The sequence below is a fragment of the Mus caroli genome, unplaced genomic scaffold (genome assembly GCF_978045245.1).
Source record: "Mus caroli unplaced genomic scaffold, Mus_caroli_1 scaffold_20, whole genome shotgun sequence".
In the NCBI taxonomy this organism is placed as follows: Eukaryota; Metazoa; Chordata; class Mammalia; order Rodentia; family Muridae; genus Mus; species Mus caroli.
The window spans coordinates 20,137,145-20,150,702 of NW_028227275.1; the positions used below are offsets into that span (position 1 = coordinate 20,137,145).

Genomic DNA, 13,558 nt, shown 5'->3' on the forward strand with positions numbered 1-13,558 from the left:
ATTACTAATCGATCACAGCACTACTGCTATTTCCTGAGTTATTAAAACCTCCTTCTTCAGTGTCCTGCTCTTCTCCATGGAGACACAATATTAACTACAGTGGGTGAACAGAGGAAACTAAAGCCCCTCCCTGTGGTTTGAAGAACCCACTGCGGCAGGAGTTTGGGGTTGCGGATCTCCACTGAACACCATTTTCTGAACCCCGGATGACTGTGGAGGAGGTGCCTTTCTGAGTTGTGGGCACGATGCTACTGGGACTGTCTTGGGTGGGATATCCATGAGGCCAGTTTCAGAGGTCTTGAGATGGAATCTGATGAATCTATAGGGCAGAAGGGAAGAGTTTGGGATCTAGATTCTATCACAGGAAGCCCATGGAGGCCACAGGGTGGGAAATGTGACTAACTGTGGCAAGGTCTTTCTGGCCTCTGAGGAAGAATTGAACACCAGATCTTTCCATTGTGTGATGCCTCAAAGCCAGCCCTGGACCCACTTGTGTCTGATGTGAGTAAGGTCTACCCTGGGCTGGGCATTTGTGAAGGACAATATTCCAGAGGGTGGTGTGGTGACTATGTGTCACTACTCATATAGACATTGCTGAGGATTTTGAGGTCTACAGGACAGAGATATATTATCACATTTACTTAGTGGGTCCAGGTACTGGCTTTGAGCTCAACCCCTGCTCACAGCAACTCACTTGATGCTCACAGCAATCCTGGAAGGAAGCAACATCACGGTTTACCCCCATCTGAGAGATGAAGAAGCTCAGACCGAGGGAATTTAAGTTGTGTGCCTGATTTCTCCCAGGCAGTATCTACGTGATTCTGTCCCATACGTTGTGCCTCTGGCTTAGCTTTCTTAGTGTGGGAAGTGGTCTTTGACAGATGAAATGCGTGTGCATAAAACCAGAGTCTGTCTTCAAGACATTTAGAATCTTGCAAAGTGGGGGAAGCTGAATAGATCTAAATGCTGAGGGGGCTGTGAGGTGGAGGGATAGGAACTGAGAGCGACCAGGGCTGGAGCCAGCTCTGTCCCTTGCTGGTCATGTGACCCTGAGTATGATTTTTCTTTACTGAGACTCCGTTTTCTGGTTTATAAGACGGTACATAATTAATATGGGAATATCAATATGAGAAAGGGGGAAGTGAACGCGTAGGTTGATGCTTGTAAAGCATAAGAACCCTAATGCTAGTGTGCTGTGTGATCCCCAGCCTCATCTGCCTGAAGTCTGGTGGGCACAGGTACAGCACCTGCTGGGGGAGGAGTTTAATCCTTCAGCAACACAAAGTCAGGAAGGGGTGTGTCGGGAAGGGAGGAGAATTCACCGGAGCAGAAGCAGACGTGGGAGTTGTAACTGTCTTCAGGGTGAAGAGAAGAGAAACAGGTACCGAGGGAACTCAGTGAGAATCAGGGTGGCCTGTGGGTCACGGAGCACTCACTGTGTCCAGTCCTGTGCTGCTGTTAGCAAACCTCGTCTTGATTATGTCTTTCACAACTCTGAGGTCCAGTTCCAAAGTTATCCCCAGATGAAGACGCCAGAGCTGAAGTGAGCCAAGTGATTGGCCAAACAGCACCATGGCGATGCAACTGGTGGGACAGAACTGCATGCCTCATCACCAGAAGGCAAAGAGAAAAAGGAGGAGGGGTCTGGGACCATTTTCCCAACCTCATAGCTCCACTGCTTCCCAGTGGGGCCCATCGAGGTCCACACCTTTACTACATGGGCCTTTGTGGACTTGTCTCCAAAGTAGAGTGACTCAGCATCCTATAAGCCATTTTTGTGTTCTACACCATCTGTGCTCAAGATGCCAGGTGCTGGACTTGGCTATGTAGAACATTGCTTGTCCTCAGACAAGGAACCTGTAGAATGGGGGAAGTGGTCCACAGGGAAGGGCAGCAGATACTGAGAGTGATGTTAGAGTGACGGCATTGTGCCTTTTTTTCTATATTCTGGGGACAGAAGAAGAAAGAAACAACCATCTCTACATGATGGATTGCCCACAGAGACCTCGGGCTAGGATGAGGTGGGGTTATCTATAAGCCAAGCCTCTGGGTTGCCATGGTGGTTGGCCCAGATACTATGGCTTTCATACAATTATCTCTTGAGACTCCAGGAGAAATTTGATTGCCAGTTCTGTCTTCTTCTGGGGGTTAGTTGACAAATCCCCTTTCCTGACCTCCAGGCTTAGTTGACCTACTGTGCTTTCTCTTGCTAGCTGTCTTCTGGGGAGATATTGCTCTGGATGAAGATGATCTCAAGTTATTTCACATCGACAAGGCTGAGGACTGGACCAAGCCATCCATGGACAAACCAGGACATGACACTGGCAAGTATTGGCCCCCTCATCTGCTTGGGTCCCAGTGGGATGCTTGAGGGCTCCACTAGGAATCTTTGATGTCTCTGATCTGAGTGGACCTGGAGGGACCACACCACCTCTTCTGATGAAGGCATGGATCTGGGACATTAAACTTTCTCCCTTTATCTCTCACTCTCTAGCTTTTTCATGGCCTTGCTCTCTCTCTCTCTCTCTCTCTCTCTCTCTCTCTCTCTCTCTCTCTCTCTCTCTCTCTCTCTCATGTATGTATATATGCATGTGAAACATGCATTTGTTCACACTTGTGCATGTGTGCACATGTATGTGGAGGTCAGACATCAGTGTCAGGTGTCTACCTAGCTCATTCACCACTTTTTTCAAGGTATAGTCTCCCACTGAACCTCTGGCTTATCAATTTGGCTAGGTTGGCTGGCCAAGGAGCTTCTGCCTCTCCCTGGACCTTGCTTTCAGCCTTGGGCTACCACACCTAGCCTTTTAATGTGACTGCTGATCACTTAAATTCAGGTCTTCATGATGTACAGCAGGCACTTCATCAACAAAACCATTGTCCCAGCTCAAACTTAGTTAATCCTTCTAAGAAATTCTCTAGTTGCCTCTGTTGGAAGGTTTAGCCTGGAGGCCAGTGTTGGTTCTTAAGAATCTAGCTTGAAGCCGGGCGTGGTGGCGCACGCCTTTAATCCCAGCACTCGGGAGGCAGAGGCAGGCGGATTTCTGAGTTCGAGGCCAGCCTGGTCTACAGAGTGAGTTCCAGGACAGCCAAGGCTACACAGAGAAACCCTGTCTCGAAAAAAAAAAAAAAAAAAAAAAAAAAAAAAGAATCTAGCTTGAAATTTTGTTTGTCCCAGACTGGAGAGAATTGCTAATTGGGCTGGATTTAAACGATCTCTGACAACATTGTCAATGATAACAACTGACCAGGCTAAAATGAGATGTTTGCCCATGGAGAATTGTGCACTTGTTTGATTGGCAACCAGGCAAGTCCTTATGTTGTCTGGGCCAGGAGACCCACCCAGTTTTCATCCTGTGGCTACTTTCTTTCTTCTTTCTCTCTGGGCTGCCAACCTTGAGATGAAGCTGGTCCCCTGGGTGCCCCTCACCCTCTATTGCCCATACACTAGACTCAAGTGGCCTTAGCTTTGTAGCCTCCTGGTCCTTAGAAGTAGTGCAGAGAACTGAATGTGGGATTAGGAATCCTCATGTGACAGATGGTAACTTGTTATTTGATGACTGAGGCTCACAGCATCCTGCTATCTGTGAACCTTTCCCCACACATCCTTCCTTTTCTTGAAGCTATTTATGCTTCATCCTGGGTCAGGTTCAGTGCTGGTGAGAGAAACAGAAAGCAGTCAAACCTTTGCTTTCATGGAGACCCTCAGAGCAGGCAGACAGGTGTAGATCTGGTTCCGTGTCCCTGTCTGTAAAACAGGGGTGAAACTTGGACTCATTCCATAGAGGTTTTGAAGTTGATGCCAAAGGTAAAAGGCTAGCTCAGTGCCTGGCATGTAAAATCTCAAGAAATAGGAAGAATTTATGGTGAGTGTGCAGTAAATTAAGAGCAGTGGGAAGAGACAAGAGTGGAGGAGTCTTGGGGCATCATATACATGGCACTGTCATCTTGTGTCATGAAGGAGACTTAGGAGCCCTGAATAGAAGAGGAGACTTCAGGTGAAGGGGAAGACAAGTACATAGGAAACACAAGAGGGGGTCTATATGGAACAGAGGTAAGTTGTAGTCACTGGAAGATGGCCTTTTGGGCAGACTCCTTTAAGTAGACATCTGGAGAGAATAGCTAGGGCATATGACAAACAAAAACTTCTCTACTTTCTACCCTAATGAGCCTGGGCTTAACCTCTATACAACAGGAGTCCTCTCTGAAAGGTCTCAATAAGACTAATAGCTTGCTAAGTATGGACTTGGCCATTTCTTGGTGGAAAGGCCCAACCCTCTGCTTCCCGTAGCTTATTAGCTGCTCTGAGGATGCTGAGGATGTAAACAACTGGTCACACTGATTGCTGGTAGTGATGTCATGGGTGTATCCCTAATGATGTACTTGGTGATGTTAGGACTATTCCTGAAAACCAGAGAGAGGAGGATGAGATGTGTCCAGAGTCAGAGGCTCCGAGGTTATCTGAGGGGAATGAGTGGCTAGTGGGGTTGTCTACACAGCTCCCCACAGGGGTTGTCAGATGAACAGCCAATGTTGTCAGTAGGTCATGGAGCCATTGCTAGTGTCTGGGTGTCTGACATCTGTGGTGTCTGAGTCTATGAGCAATATTAAAATTTGTGTGGCCTCTTTTATGTGGCTTGAAGAACTGACTAGGGGTTCAAATGAAGAATTGGGTTATTTTATATATATATATATAATGGCATATCCACCGCCTCAGCTGTGCTCCAGCATAACAAGCCATCTCTTCGTGATTTATCACAACATCCATTCGCCCTCTTCGTCAGCCCTTCCCAGGGGTCTGGAGAGGATGATCTAATGAATTTGTGCTTAAGGTGGTTCTTAAGCTTCATCCACAGCGTTGCTTAAAACTAGTGAACACTGAATATCTTGCACACTCACTGCGATGAACTTTCCACTACGATGCTCGCGTGGTACGTTTCAGACCCCAACGATTCTCCCTCACAGTTGGTGCTCTTCCCAGGATCGTCACTCATCTGACCTTTATCAGCATCGCCCTGCTTTGTCTGCTCAGGCCACACCCCGCATAAGTGTTCTGTATCTTGTACTAGCCTGAACGACTACAAAATTCACCCATAACGTTGATGAAATAGCTCGCCCCCTTTCAGGGCTGTGAACTGTTCTGCGACATCTTCTGTTGGCAGACGTTTGGGCAACTCAGGGTCTCCTGCTATAATAAACGTGATAAAGGCAGAATAGATTGCCTTAAGCACCCATTGCCCCTTGGGAAGCTGCCCTGGGTGGAATGGTAGGGTACTGGGTTCAAGTTGACATTATCCAATCAATTTCCAAAGGGGTTGTGCCAATTCACACTCCAGATAGGAACATACTTCCTTAGGAAGCAGGAGTGGTAACCAGGCAGAGTCTGTTTTCAGGTTTGGATCTTGAGTTTCTTATCATCTTGTACCCTCTGGCCCACACAGCAGGCCCATGTGCCATCGGGATTCACATTGTTACCCCATCAGCTCGCTTTCACTGCTCCTAGGGCACTTGCTGTGGTATAGTAGGTATGAGAGAAAGACTGCAGAGAGACTGGACAGTGGTCAGACACAGTAGCATGCACAGCTGCTAGAGAGTCCTCTTCATGGAAGATTACTAAGGATGCTGTGGGGAAGGGATGTCCAGTGGTTCTTCTACCTCAGACGCTGACTCAGCATACATGTGGGACTGGGATGCTGCTTCTCTGCTCTGTCCTCATCTTGTGAGCTAACGGTGGACAGCTCCTACATCACATTTGGCTTTGGACTCCCCAGAGGCAGGCCAGTGCCCTGGACCTAGAAGGTGCTGAGCAGTGTTGATGGGGACGAGAAGACAGTGGTAATAGAAGTTGCAGACCCTGGCCTTCACTAGGAGGTCACGTGTGCCAAAGGGGCTTTGGCCTCAGAAGGATGCTATGAGCACTGATCACAGACACAGGCTTGCACTATCTGGGCTGAATCCCAGAGGTGATCATCAGTTTTTTGTTTTGTTTTCTCTTGTCTTGTCTTGTTTTTTCATCTGCCAAATGGGAATAGAAATAATTTATACCTCAGAGTAAGATCATGAGGTCACAGGAAAGAATAAGTGTGATGTCTCTGGCACCTGATAAATGTTCAGTAAGGGTCAATTCTTCTTCATATTTGCAGCAAGAAGATTGGTGTAGGAAAGGATTGGAATCAAAGTGAAGACCAGGGGAAGTTGCCACATATGGAAGGGCTCCGGGGTGGGACAAGGAGGCTGGACACCAAGGCTCTGAATGCACCAGTGATGACCCCTCCTTTCTCAGCATGGTGCAGGCTTTTTCTTCAGTGTGTTTTTTGTAGCAAGGTGAAATTTTATCCCAATTACTTTTCTCCGAGGGTCAATTGCATTTTGTGACGATCTAGAATAGTTATTTTATTTTCAGGTTGGGAATATTTTTAATTGATTTTGATGATTAAACTAAGACTGCTTGATTTTTTTTAAAGTGCAAAGGCTCATAAGTGGAAAAGGAAAATCCTGTTATCTCAGCCCCAGGGATCACTGGTACTTCTTGCTGGATTCCTTTCTGTCTTGATGTGCATGGCCTTGTGTACAACCATGCACACACACACACACACACACACACACACCCCTTTTAAAACATAACAAATTTACTTCTGGAATGTGCTGGTGTAATCTACATGTTTGGTAACATTGCATCGTGGATGCCCCTCACCCCATGCAAGGCCACCAGCGGTCCACGGGCAGCCCCGCCACACCACATCTAAGCCCTTAGGCATGGATGTGAAGGCTGTTTCCCTTTTAATGTAATTTTAAAATGAGAATGGTGTTTCTAGGATGAAGACTGTACACAGGCCTTTAAGCATTTTCTGGGTTAAAAGAGAAATGAATGTAAAGGAGCCATTCCTTAAGCCAGTCTCAATAGTTCAAATTCTGGGAAGGATGCAGTCTTTATTATAGCTCACCTAGTCTCTACACTTCGATAAATCCTTTCTTGGAGGCTGAGAGCGGAGGTCCAGCAGGAGAGAGCTGAAGTCCCCGCATGGGGCAATAGAGAAAAGGCTGGCACTGCAGAGCAGCCACAGGCCACTTCTCTGGTTTTACTCTGTAAGCTGGAGAGCTTCTCTCCAGGCTTCAGAACACAGGGATGCTAATTGCTTCCAAGGTGGGCCAGCCGGCCTCTTTGTCCTGGAGGTCCTCACATTCCGAGTTCACTCAGTGGCAGTGGCCCGGCTCCCTGCTTGCTGCATCCTTCCCTGGCCATCCCGCCGTATTCTGTCATCAGGAAGAAGTGGAGAACAGTTTGGATAGTGAGGAGCCATGCTCTTGTTTGAGAGCCCATTCAGTGTTCTACATGGGCCCATAAGAAGCCGTCGAAGGCTTCTGAGCTCCCAGTAGGGACGACTCCAGTCACTGTTCACTTAGGCCACAGGTTTGAGTTGAGTCCTAATGAGCTTCCCTGCCTCAGCTCTCTCCCTCCACATCCTGCTTCTAGATCATCTTCCTGGCCACTGTACCACTTTATACTATTTGGAATAGGGCTCCTCCCATTCATGTCTAATAGAACTCCAGGAAGTGACCCAGAGGATAGGTGCTTTGCAGATCTAGTTAGTTAAGAAGCTTGGGATGAGATCCTCTTGGTTTAGAGTGGACCCCTAAATTCAGTTACCAGAATCTTCACACAAGAAGAAGAGGACACAGGACACAGAGGAGGAAGACATACAGGGATGGAGGCAGAGCCTGTGGGGAAGATGCCACAGGCAAAGCACAGCCCTGCTCCTTAGCCCCTTCAGATGTTCCCATTACTTGTCCAAAAGCTTCCCAATCCACAGTCTACAGAGACAGGCTCCCTTCCCCTTCTGTCCTCTGTCCAACCCAATGACATCGTGTCTGTCCACACCCTGAACTTCCTCCCATCCAGCCTTCTGATCCACTCTGCTCTAAACCCCCATTCTACAGACCAGAACTGAAGACCAGAGAAAGCTGATGCCTCATGCTTAGCTCTGCAACTGCATGCCTTTATGATACCTCTTTATTCTGTGACATCTGCCAGCTGCAGGCTGTCACCTGGCTGACAGTGCTGTTGAAATGGCCGCATTTGGGTGTGTTGTGGAAAGAGCCCTCGCTTCTCCACTTTTGGATGGGCCCATTCTCCAGCCCTGGGAGCTAGCTGACCAGCGGATGTAGCAGTGGCATTTGGATGTGTGTGGGGCCAGGAGGCAAGAGTGTATCCTTCAGGGAGAGTCCCTCTGTACGCTTTTGATTTGCTGGGAGAAGAAAGGAGCTCCGGGCAGGCATGGGCCTAGCTTCTCTGTGAATGGAGCTCTTGAATTAACATTGTGGAGCTTCCTAAAGCTGCTAATCGGATTAGCTGTGTAGTGAAGGAAGTACTTAGCAGGAGACACACACACAGAGGCACACACACTTTCCAACCCTTTTGCATCTCTTCCGTATGCCTGGCAGGACCTGGTTGCCCTGTTTCTGAGTCTGAGTTTCCTCTTAACAACACAAGCTGGGCCGAAGCCTGTGTGGCCAACCGGCTGCATTTGTTTGTTTGTTTCCTCTTTCCCTGTAGGGCTGAAGGAGGCTTGTTTTGAACATTCCCATCTTTGCAAATGTACCTTGAGAGGAAGTTCTATCTTGCAGTTATCTCTGTTGGGATAATGGATCTGAGTTCTTGATCTCTATAAGAACTCTGAAAGAGGAAGCAGTTTTAATTACTTCTTGCTGCTGATGGAAATCGGTGTTTCCCACAGTGTCCATTCTGAGTCACTGGGCTGTGTCCATCCCCATTGAAGAGGCCAAGTTAGCCTCTTACTTCCTTAACTCCTGCCATCTGTGCAGAGCACCTGCAGAACCCCAGCAGTTTGGCTTCGGGGCTCAAAGTAAATAAATGAGCAGAAGTGAGTCTAAGACATAACAGCTTGTGTCCTCTCTCTGGATCTTTGAGTCATAAAGTCTTCTCCCATCATCCCTTTGGCTTCTAGATTGCTATTCATGATCCTGATCACAACTTGGGGTGGCAGAGGGGTACCCTCATTTACTCTCTGTGTTGCCATGGAAATAGAAGGGCCAATGGGACCACACCTTCATGTATTTCAAGACCATTTAAACTCTGGTGTTTCAAACTACAAAGGCAGACATCAGAGACTGCTGTGTACCTGAGAGGCATGTAGGTACCTGAATCAGATACACTGATTCAGGGTTTCTGGGCTCTGTTTTCCAAGGCGGGAGGATCTAAAAACAGACTCAGCATATATGTGTTCTCCAACACATTTTCATCCTCAGGGTCCTTGAGGGAATTAGTGGATGGGGTAATTTTAATCAGGCCCATAGACAGACCATGAGTTCTGAATATCCACACCCATGGTGAGACATTCTCCAGCCTATTTAGACAAGTTCTGTATTTTACCAATTTTCTTCATTGAGGTGGGAGTGCCTCCAGATAACACAGGTCCAGGTGAAAGGTGGGTACATGGGTAATTCCTGTGGTGTTCTGGGAAGGATCCATGCCCTAAGTATAGGAATACTGGGCTGACTTCTTGCTGGGGCAGCACCCAGGATTCAGATCTGTCTGCTCATACATTAGACACTGCCAAGTGCCATCTTGGACACACCAGGCTGTTGGAGATCTGTGTTTGCTGATGCCTCTGGCTTGAGAAGCTAGAGAGGGACAGAAGGCTTAGGGGACCTTTTCTTCTCCATATCCCTCTCACTGGATCCCAGGAGCTGGGTGGGGAGGGGTCTGAATAACAGATTTGGTGATTTTAATTTTTGAATCATTTTGCATTTGACATTGATTTTGGGGGGAGTCTGATGAACATCAATGAATAATTCTCCGAGAAAAGACACACACACACACACACACACACACACACACACACACACACACACATACTTGCTTGGAATTTCAAGGAGTTTAAACACTATTGGCCTTTAAGTTATAAGACTGTGGTCTGTGCCCTTCCATTTCTGGTGCTTCTACACCCTTGAAGATGCTCACTCGGGCCTCTGACCTTGTGCTGTGGGTGGATGTTGAGCAGGCTCAAGTTTGCATCCCTGGCTCTCTATTGATTAGCTGTGGATTTAGACTAACTCATTTCCTATTTATAAGATGGGACACTATGTGTCACTGTCTGTACTCCAATTCTTACCTCGTGGGAGAATCAAATAAATGTAGTTAGTGGAAACATTATCCCAGAATGTGACACACACACACACACCAAACCTGTACTATCCCCTTTGGTTGACATTTTGCTATTTTCTTGTTTCCTAGTCTTTCTGGTCCTTATCTGTGTCCTAGACCCTGGGCTCCCCAGATATTCCTTTGCAGTGCCCTGCCATGACCCATTGGGAATACTAAAGCCAGGCCTGTAGCAACATGCATGGAAAGGTTCTTGGATTTGATCCAACTAACATGTAGGAAATCTCTGTTAGCCCCCAAGATAATGGTATCTCTTGTTATCTCAGATCGAACTTTAAGGTCTATACTTCATTGCTTCTAGAAACAGCCTCAAGTATTATCTCCAATCTGTCCCCTTGACCTGCTAAACGCTCACTCCCTCCATTACCATCCTCAAAGAAAATATGAATTCTGCAGGCACGTGGGTGAGTCTTCCTCATTCTGCACACAATTCTTGTTTCCAGTCATTATCTACTTGCAGTTAGCTTGCGTTTCTCCTTTGTCAGACCTCAACAGTACTGACTTATTTAGTTTGCTCTTGGCCTTAGTTCCTTAGTGCCAGTATCAGGCTGGGTGTATAAATGATGTTACTTGTGGACTATAGATTCTATACATTGGCTGGATCTGAGCAGGGACTAAGAACTGTATAGTGGCCATACTGGCTAACCTGAACCTCCTCCCCCCCCTTTCCCAGAGGCCATTAGTGTTAGGCTTGTACACTTGACTGTGTGCTGTCTAAAGGCCCTAGGAATAAGTACAAGCTCAGAGAATGGTCTCAGCCTGAGAGTGGTGGCCCAGGGCTGGGCAGATCCACACTACCTTCATGGAGTATCTGAAGATGATGTCCATTAACCACATGGCAGCAGCTTATCTTACTGGCCCTACAGATGGAAAACATGGTCCTCAGGACATCTCAGAGACTGAGAGAACATCCAGGTTCCTGCCCCACGGCTCCAGCCTTTCCTAGATGGAAGCCATCCAGCTGGTCTCCCGTGGTCAGCCTGCTCTCCCAGGAGACTTCTCTTGGAGTTCCACATGATGGAACTTAATCTTCGTGTGCTGTCCTCCACACCCTGCCCTGCTGTCTCTCTGATGGCATGATTCACATCTCTCTCCCTTTCCTCCCTTCTGTCATGTAAGGAATGCTAACTGGGGAGCCTTCTGTTCTCAGTACCAAGACACGGCTGTATCCATGCTTTTTTTCCATCATCAAGGAGAGTGAGCTGAAATGACAAGCGATTGTTGTCATGATTGTGGAGCACTGGAGGGGTAGGAGGTGACACCAGAAGCTTCCCTCACTGTAGCTATCACTCATCTTCCTTAAGACCACTTTCCAGGCAGGCGTAAGTGTGAGCCCAGCCTGGGATTACAGGCACCCACCAGGTAGCACTAGGGAGGCCCTTAGCAAACTTTCTAGTTCTGCCTGGCAGCTGTAAAGACCAGGGCAGAGCAGACTCTGGTCCTCAGGGAAAGTGGGGGTTGGGGAGGACATAGGAAGTGCTGGCCCGGGAGAATATGACGGGGACAAGAGTCAAGACGAAAGCAAAAGTCCACAAATCAAAATCAGGGGGCGAGGTAAGAACCAAAAGAAACCAGGGTGAGCATCTCCCAAAGCCTCTACTGAGGTCAGAATACCCCAGAACCTGGACTTAGCTGGGGCTGGTAGTCAGCAGACACAGGGACCAGGACTCCAGCATTAGCTCCAACAAGGCTTGGCACTGCCTCTACCCATGAAGTCTTTTGTTTGGTGAGATGGTTTGAAATGATAAAGAGGCATTTGATAAAGTGCACATGTGCTCTCTGGGAAGGAAGGAAGAATGCAACATAAGGATTCTATCATCTCTTCCTCTGGGGCCTCAGTCAAGGCTGACTTACACCATGGACAGCAGCCAGCGCTCACTGAGTGTTGGGGGAGGCAAGCTTACCTTTGAGTTGATGTTCATCACCACTGCTTTTGTTGGCCACAGTGGGTGCTGAGCCAGGCAGGCAGGTATTCTCCGTCTGTCCAGGGAGTCACTGCTCTCAAGGGCCATGAGTCTTGGAGTTGGAATTGGAATCAGAAGATTAGCTTGAGACGCTGTGACAGGCGAGTGGGTAACGCCTGACAGTCTAGTCAACGTGTTCCCCAGATATGAGAGACAGACTCCACTTAAGGTAGCTCTAAAGAAAGAGTTTGTTCTGAGAAGATCTGGACAGTTGACTAATGATCAATGAATGATATGAGGGATAGAGAGATGGCTCAGTACATCAAATTCTTGCTATGCAAACCTGAAGACCTGAGTTCAGATTCCCCAGGACACACAGGGAACCAAGAGTGGTCGTTGCATCTATCATCCCAGTACTTCTACTGGGGGTGGGGGGTTGGGGAGTGAGGAGGTATGGGGGATGGTCAGGAGACTCCCCAGAGGATCACTGGAAAGCTAGCCTAGACTATGCAGCCATGACCCACAAAGAGACTTGTCTCAAATAAGCTGGAAGGAGATGACCTAAAGTTAAGGTTGTCCTCTGACCTCTACAGAGGTCAAGTCAAGGTCTTCATTCATATGCACACATGCTAATTGTATGCATAATCATATATACACTTGATATGCACCCATGATGCAAACACATCAAGATGAGATGTGAGAAACACAAAAAACACAAAAAAGATGAGAGAATTAATAGATAATTGATAGGTAGGAGAGGAAGAGGGGGAAAGGGACAGAGGGAAGGGTTGGGACTTGTGTGATAGAAAGAGAGGAATAAGGCTGATTTCATTTTTCAGGGACCTCAAATACTCTTTGTCCTTGCATTTACTCCGATATGGCCACCATAGGACCCTATTTTGTGACCCCTCAACTTAAGGTGTCTCCCACTGTGGCACCGACCTGTGTAGGGGTTCTGTGAAAGTGCTGAGAGTAACAGGTATTACCAAGATAATTACAGAAAGAACTTAGCGTAGGTTGACAACAGGGCTGGGGAGTTAGATACAGAAACAGCAACCCTGAAGACCGTATGTTTCCACCATGTCTGTGGGCTAAAGAAGCTCTGGGGCTGGAGAAGGAAACAGGGATTCCCCCTGCAAAGGCTCATCTTCCTTTGGGGTTAACCTGGACTCTTAGGGCCAAGCCTCATCATCCAGCCTAACGGGATATCATTTGCAACATCATTTTTCATGGGACAATATGAGTTCCCATCAGCCATCTTTTTTTCCCCCTGAGACAGGGTTTCTCTGTGTAGCCCTGGCTGTCTTGGAACTCACTCTGTAGACCAGGCTATCCTAGAACTCAGAAATCCGCCTGCCTCTGCCTCCCAAGTGCTGGGATTAAAGGCGTGCGCCACCACGCCCGGCTCCCATCAGCCATCTTAATGCATTGGATTTGGGGTCATCATTAGGAGAGTTGCTTCATGTGGCTC

The 13,558-nt window shown here is 47.7% G+C and overlaps 1 protein-coding gene across 1 annotated transcript in view; it reads left to right on the plus strand.

The window, feature by feature from the left end:
- Tll2 (tolloid like 2) overlaps positions 1 to 13,558 on the plus strand; it is a 121,824-nt gene that overhangs the window by 21,316 nt on the left and 86,950 nt on the right. Inside the window, exon 2 of the mRNA XM_021152072.2 lies at positions 2,214 to 2,324. Coding sequence (XP_021007731.1) covers positions 2,214 to 2,324 — 111 coding nt within the window. The remainder of the gene's footprint in view (positions 1 to 2,213; positions 2,325 to 13,558) is intronic.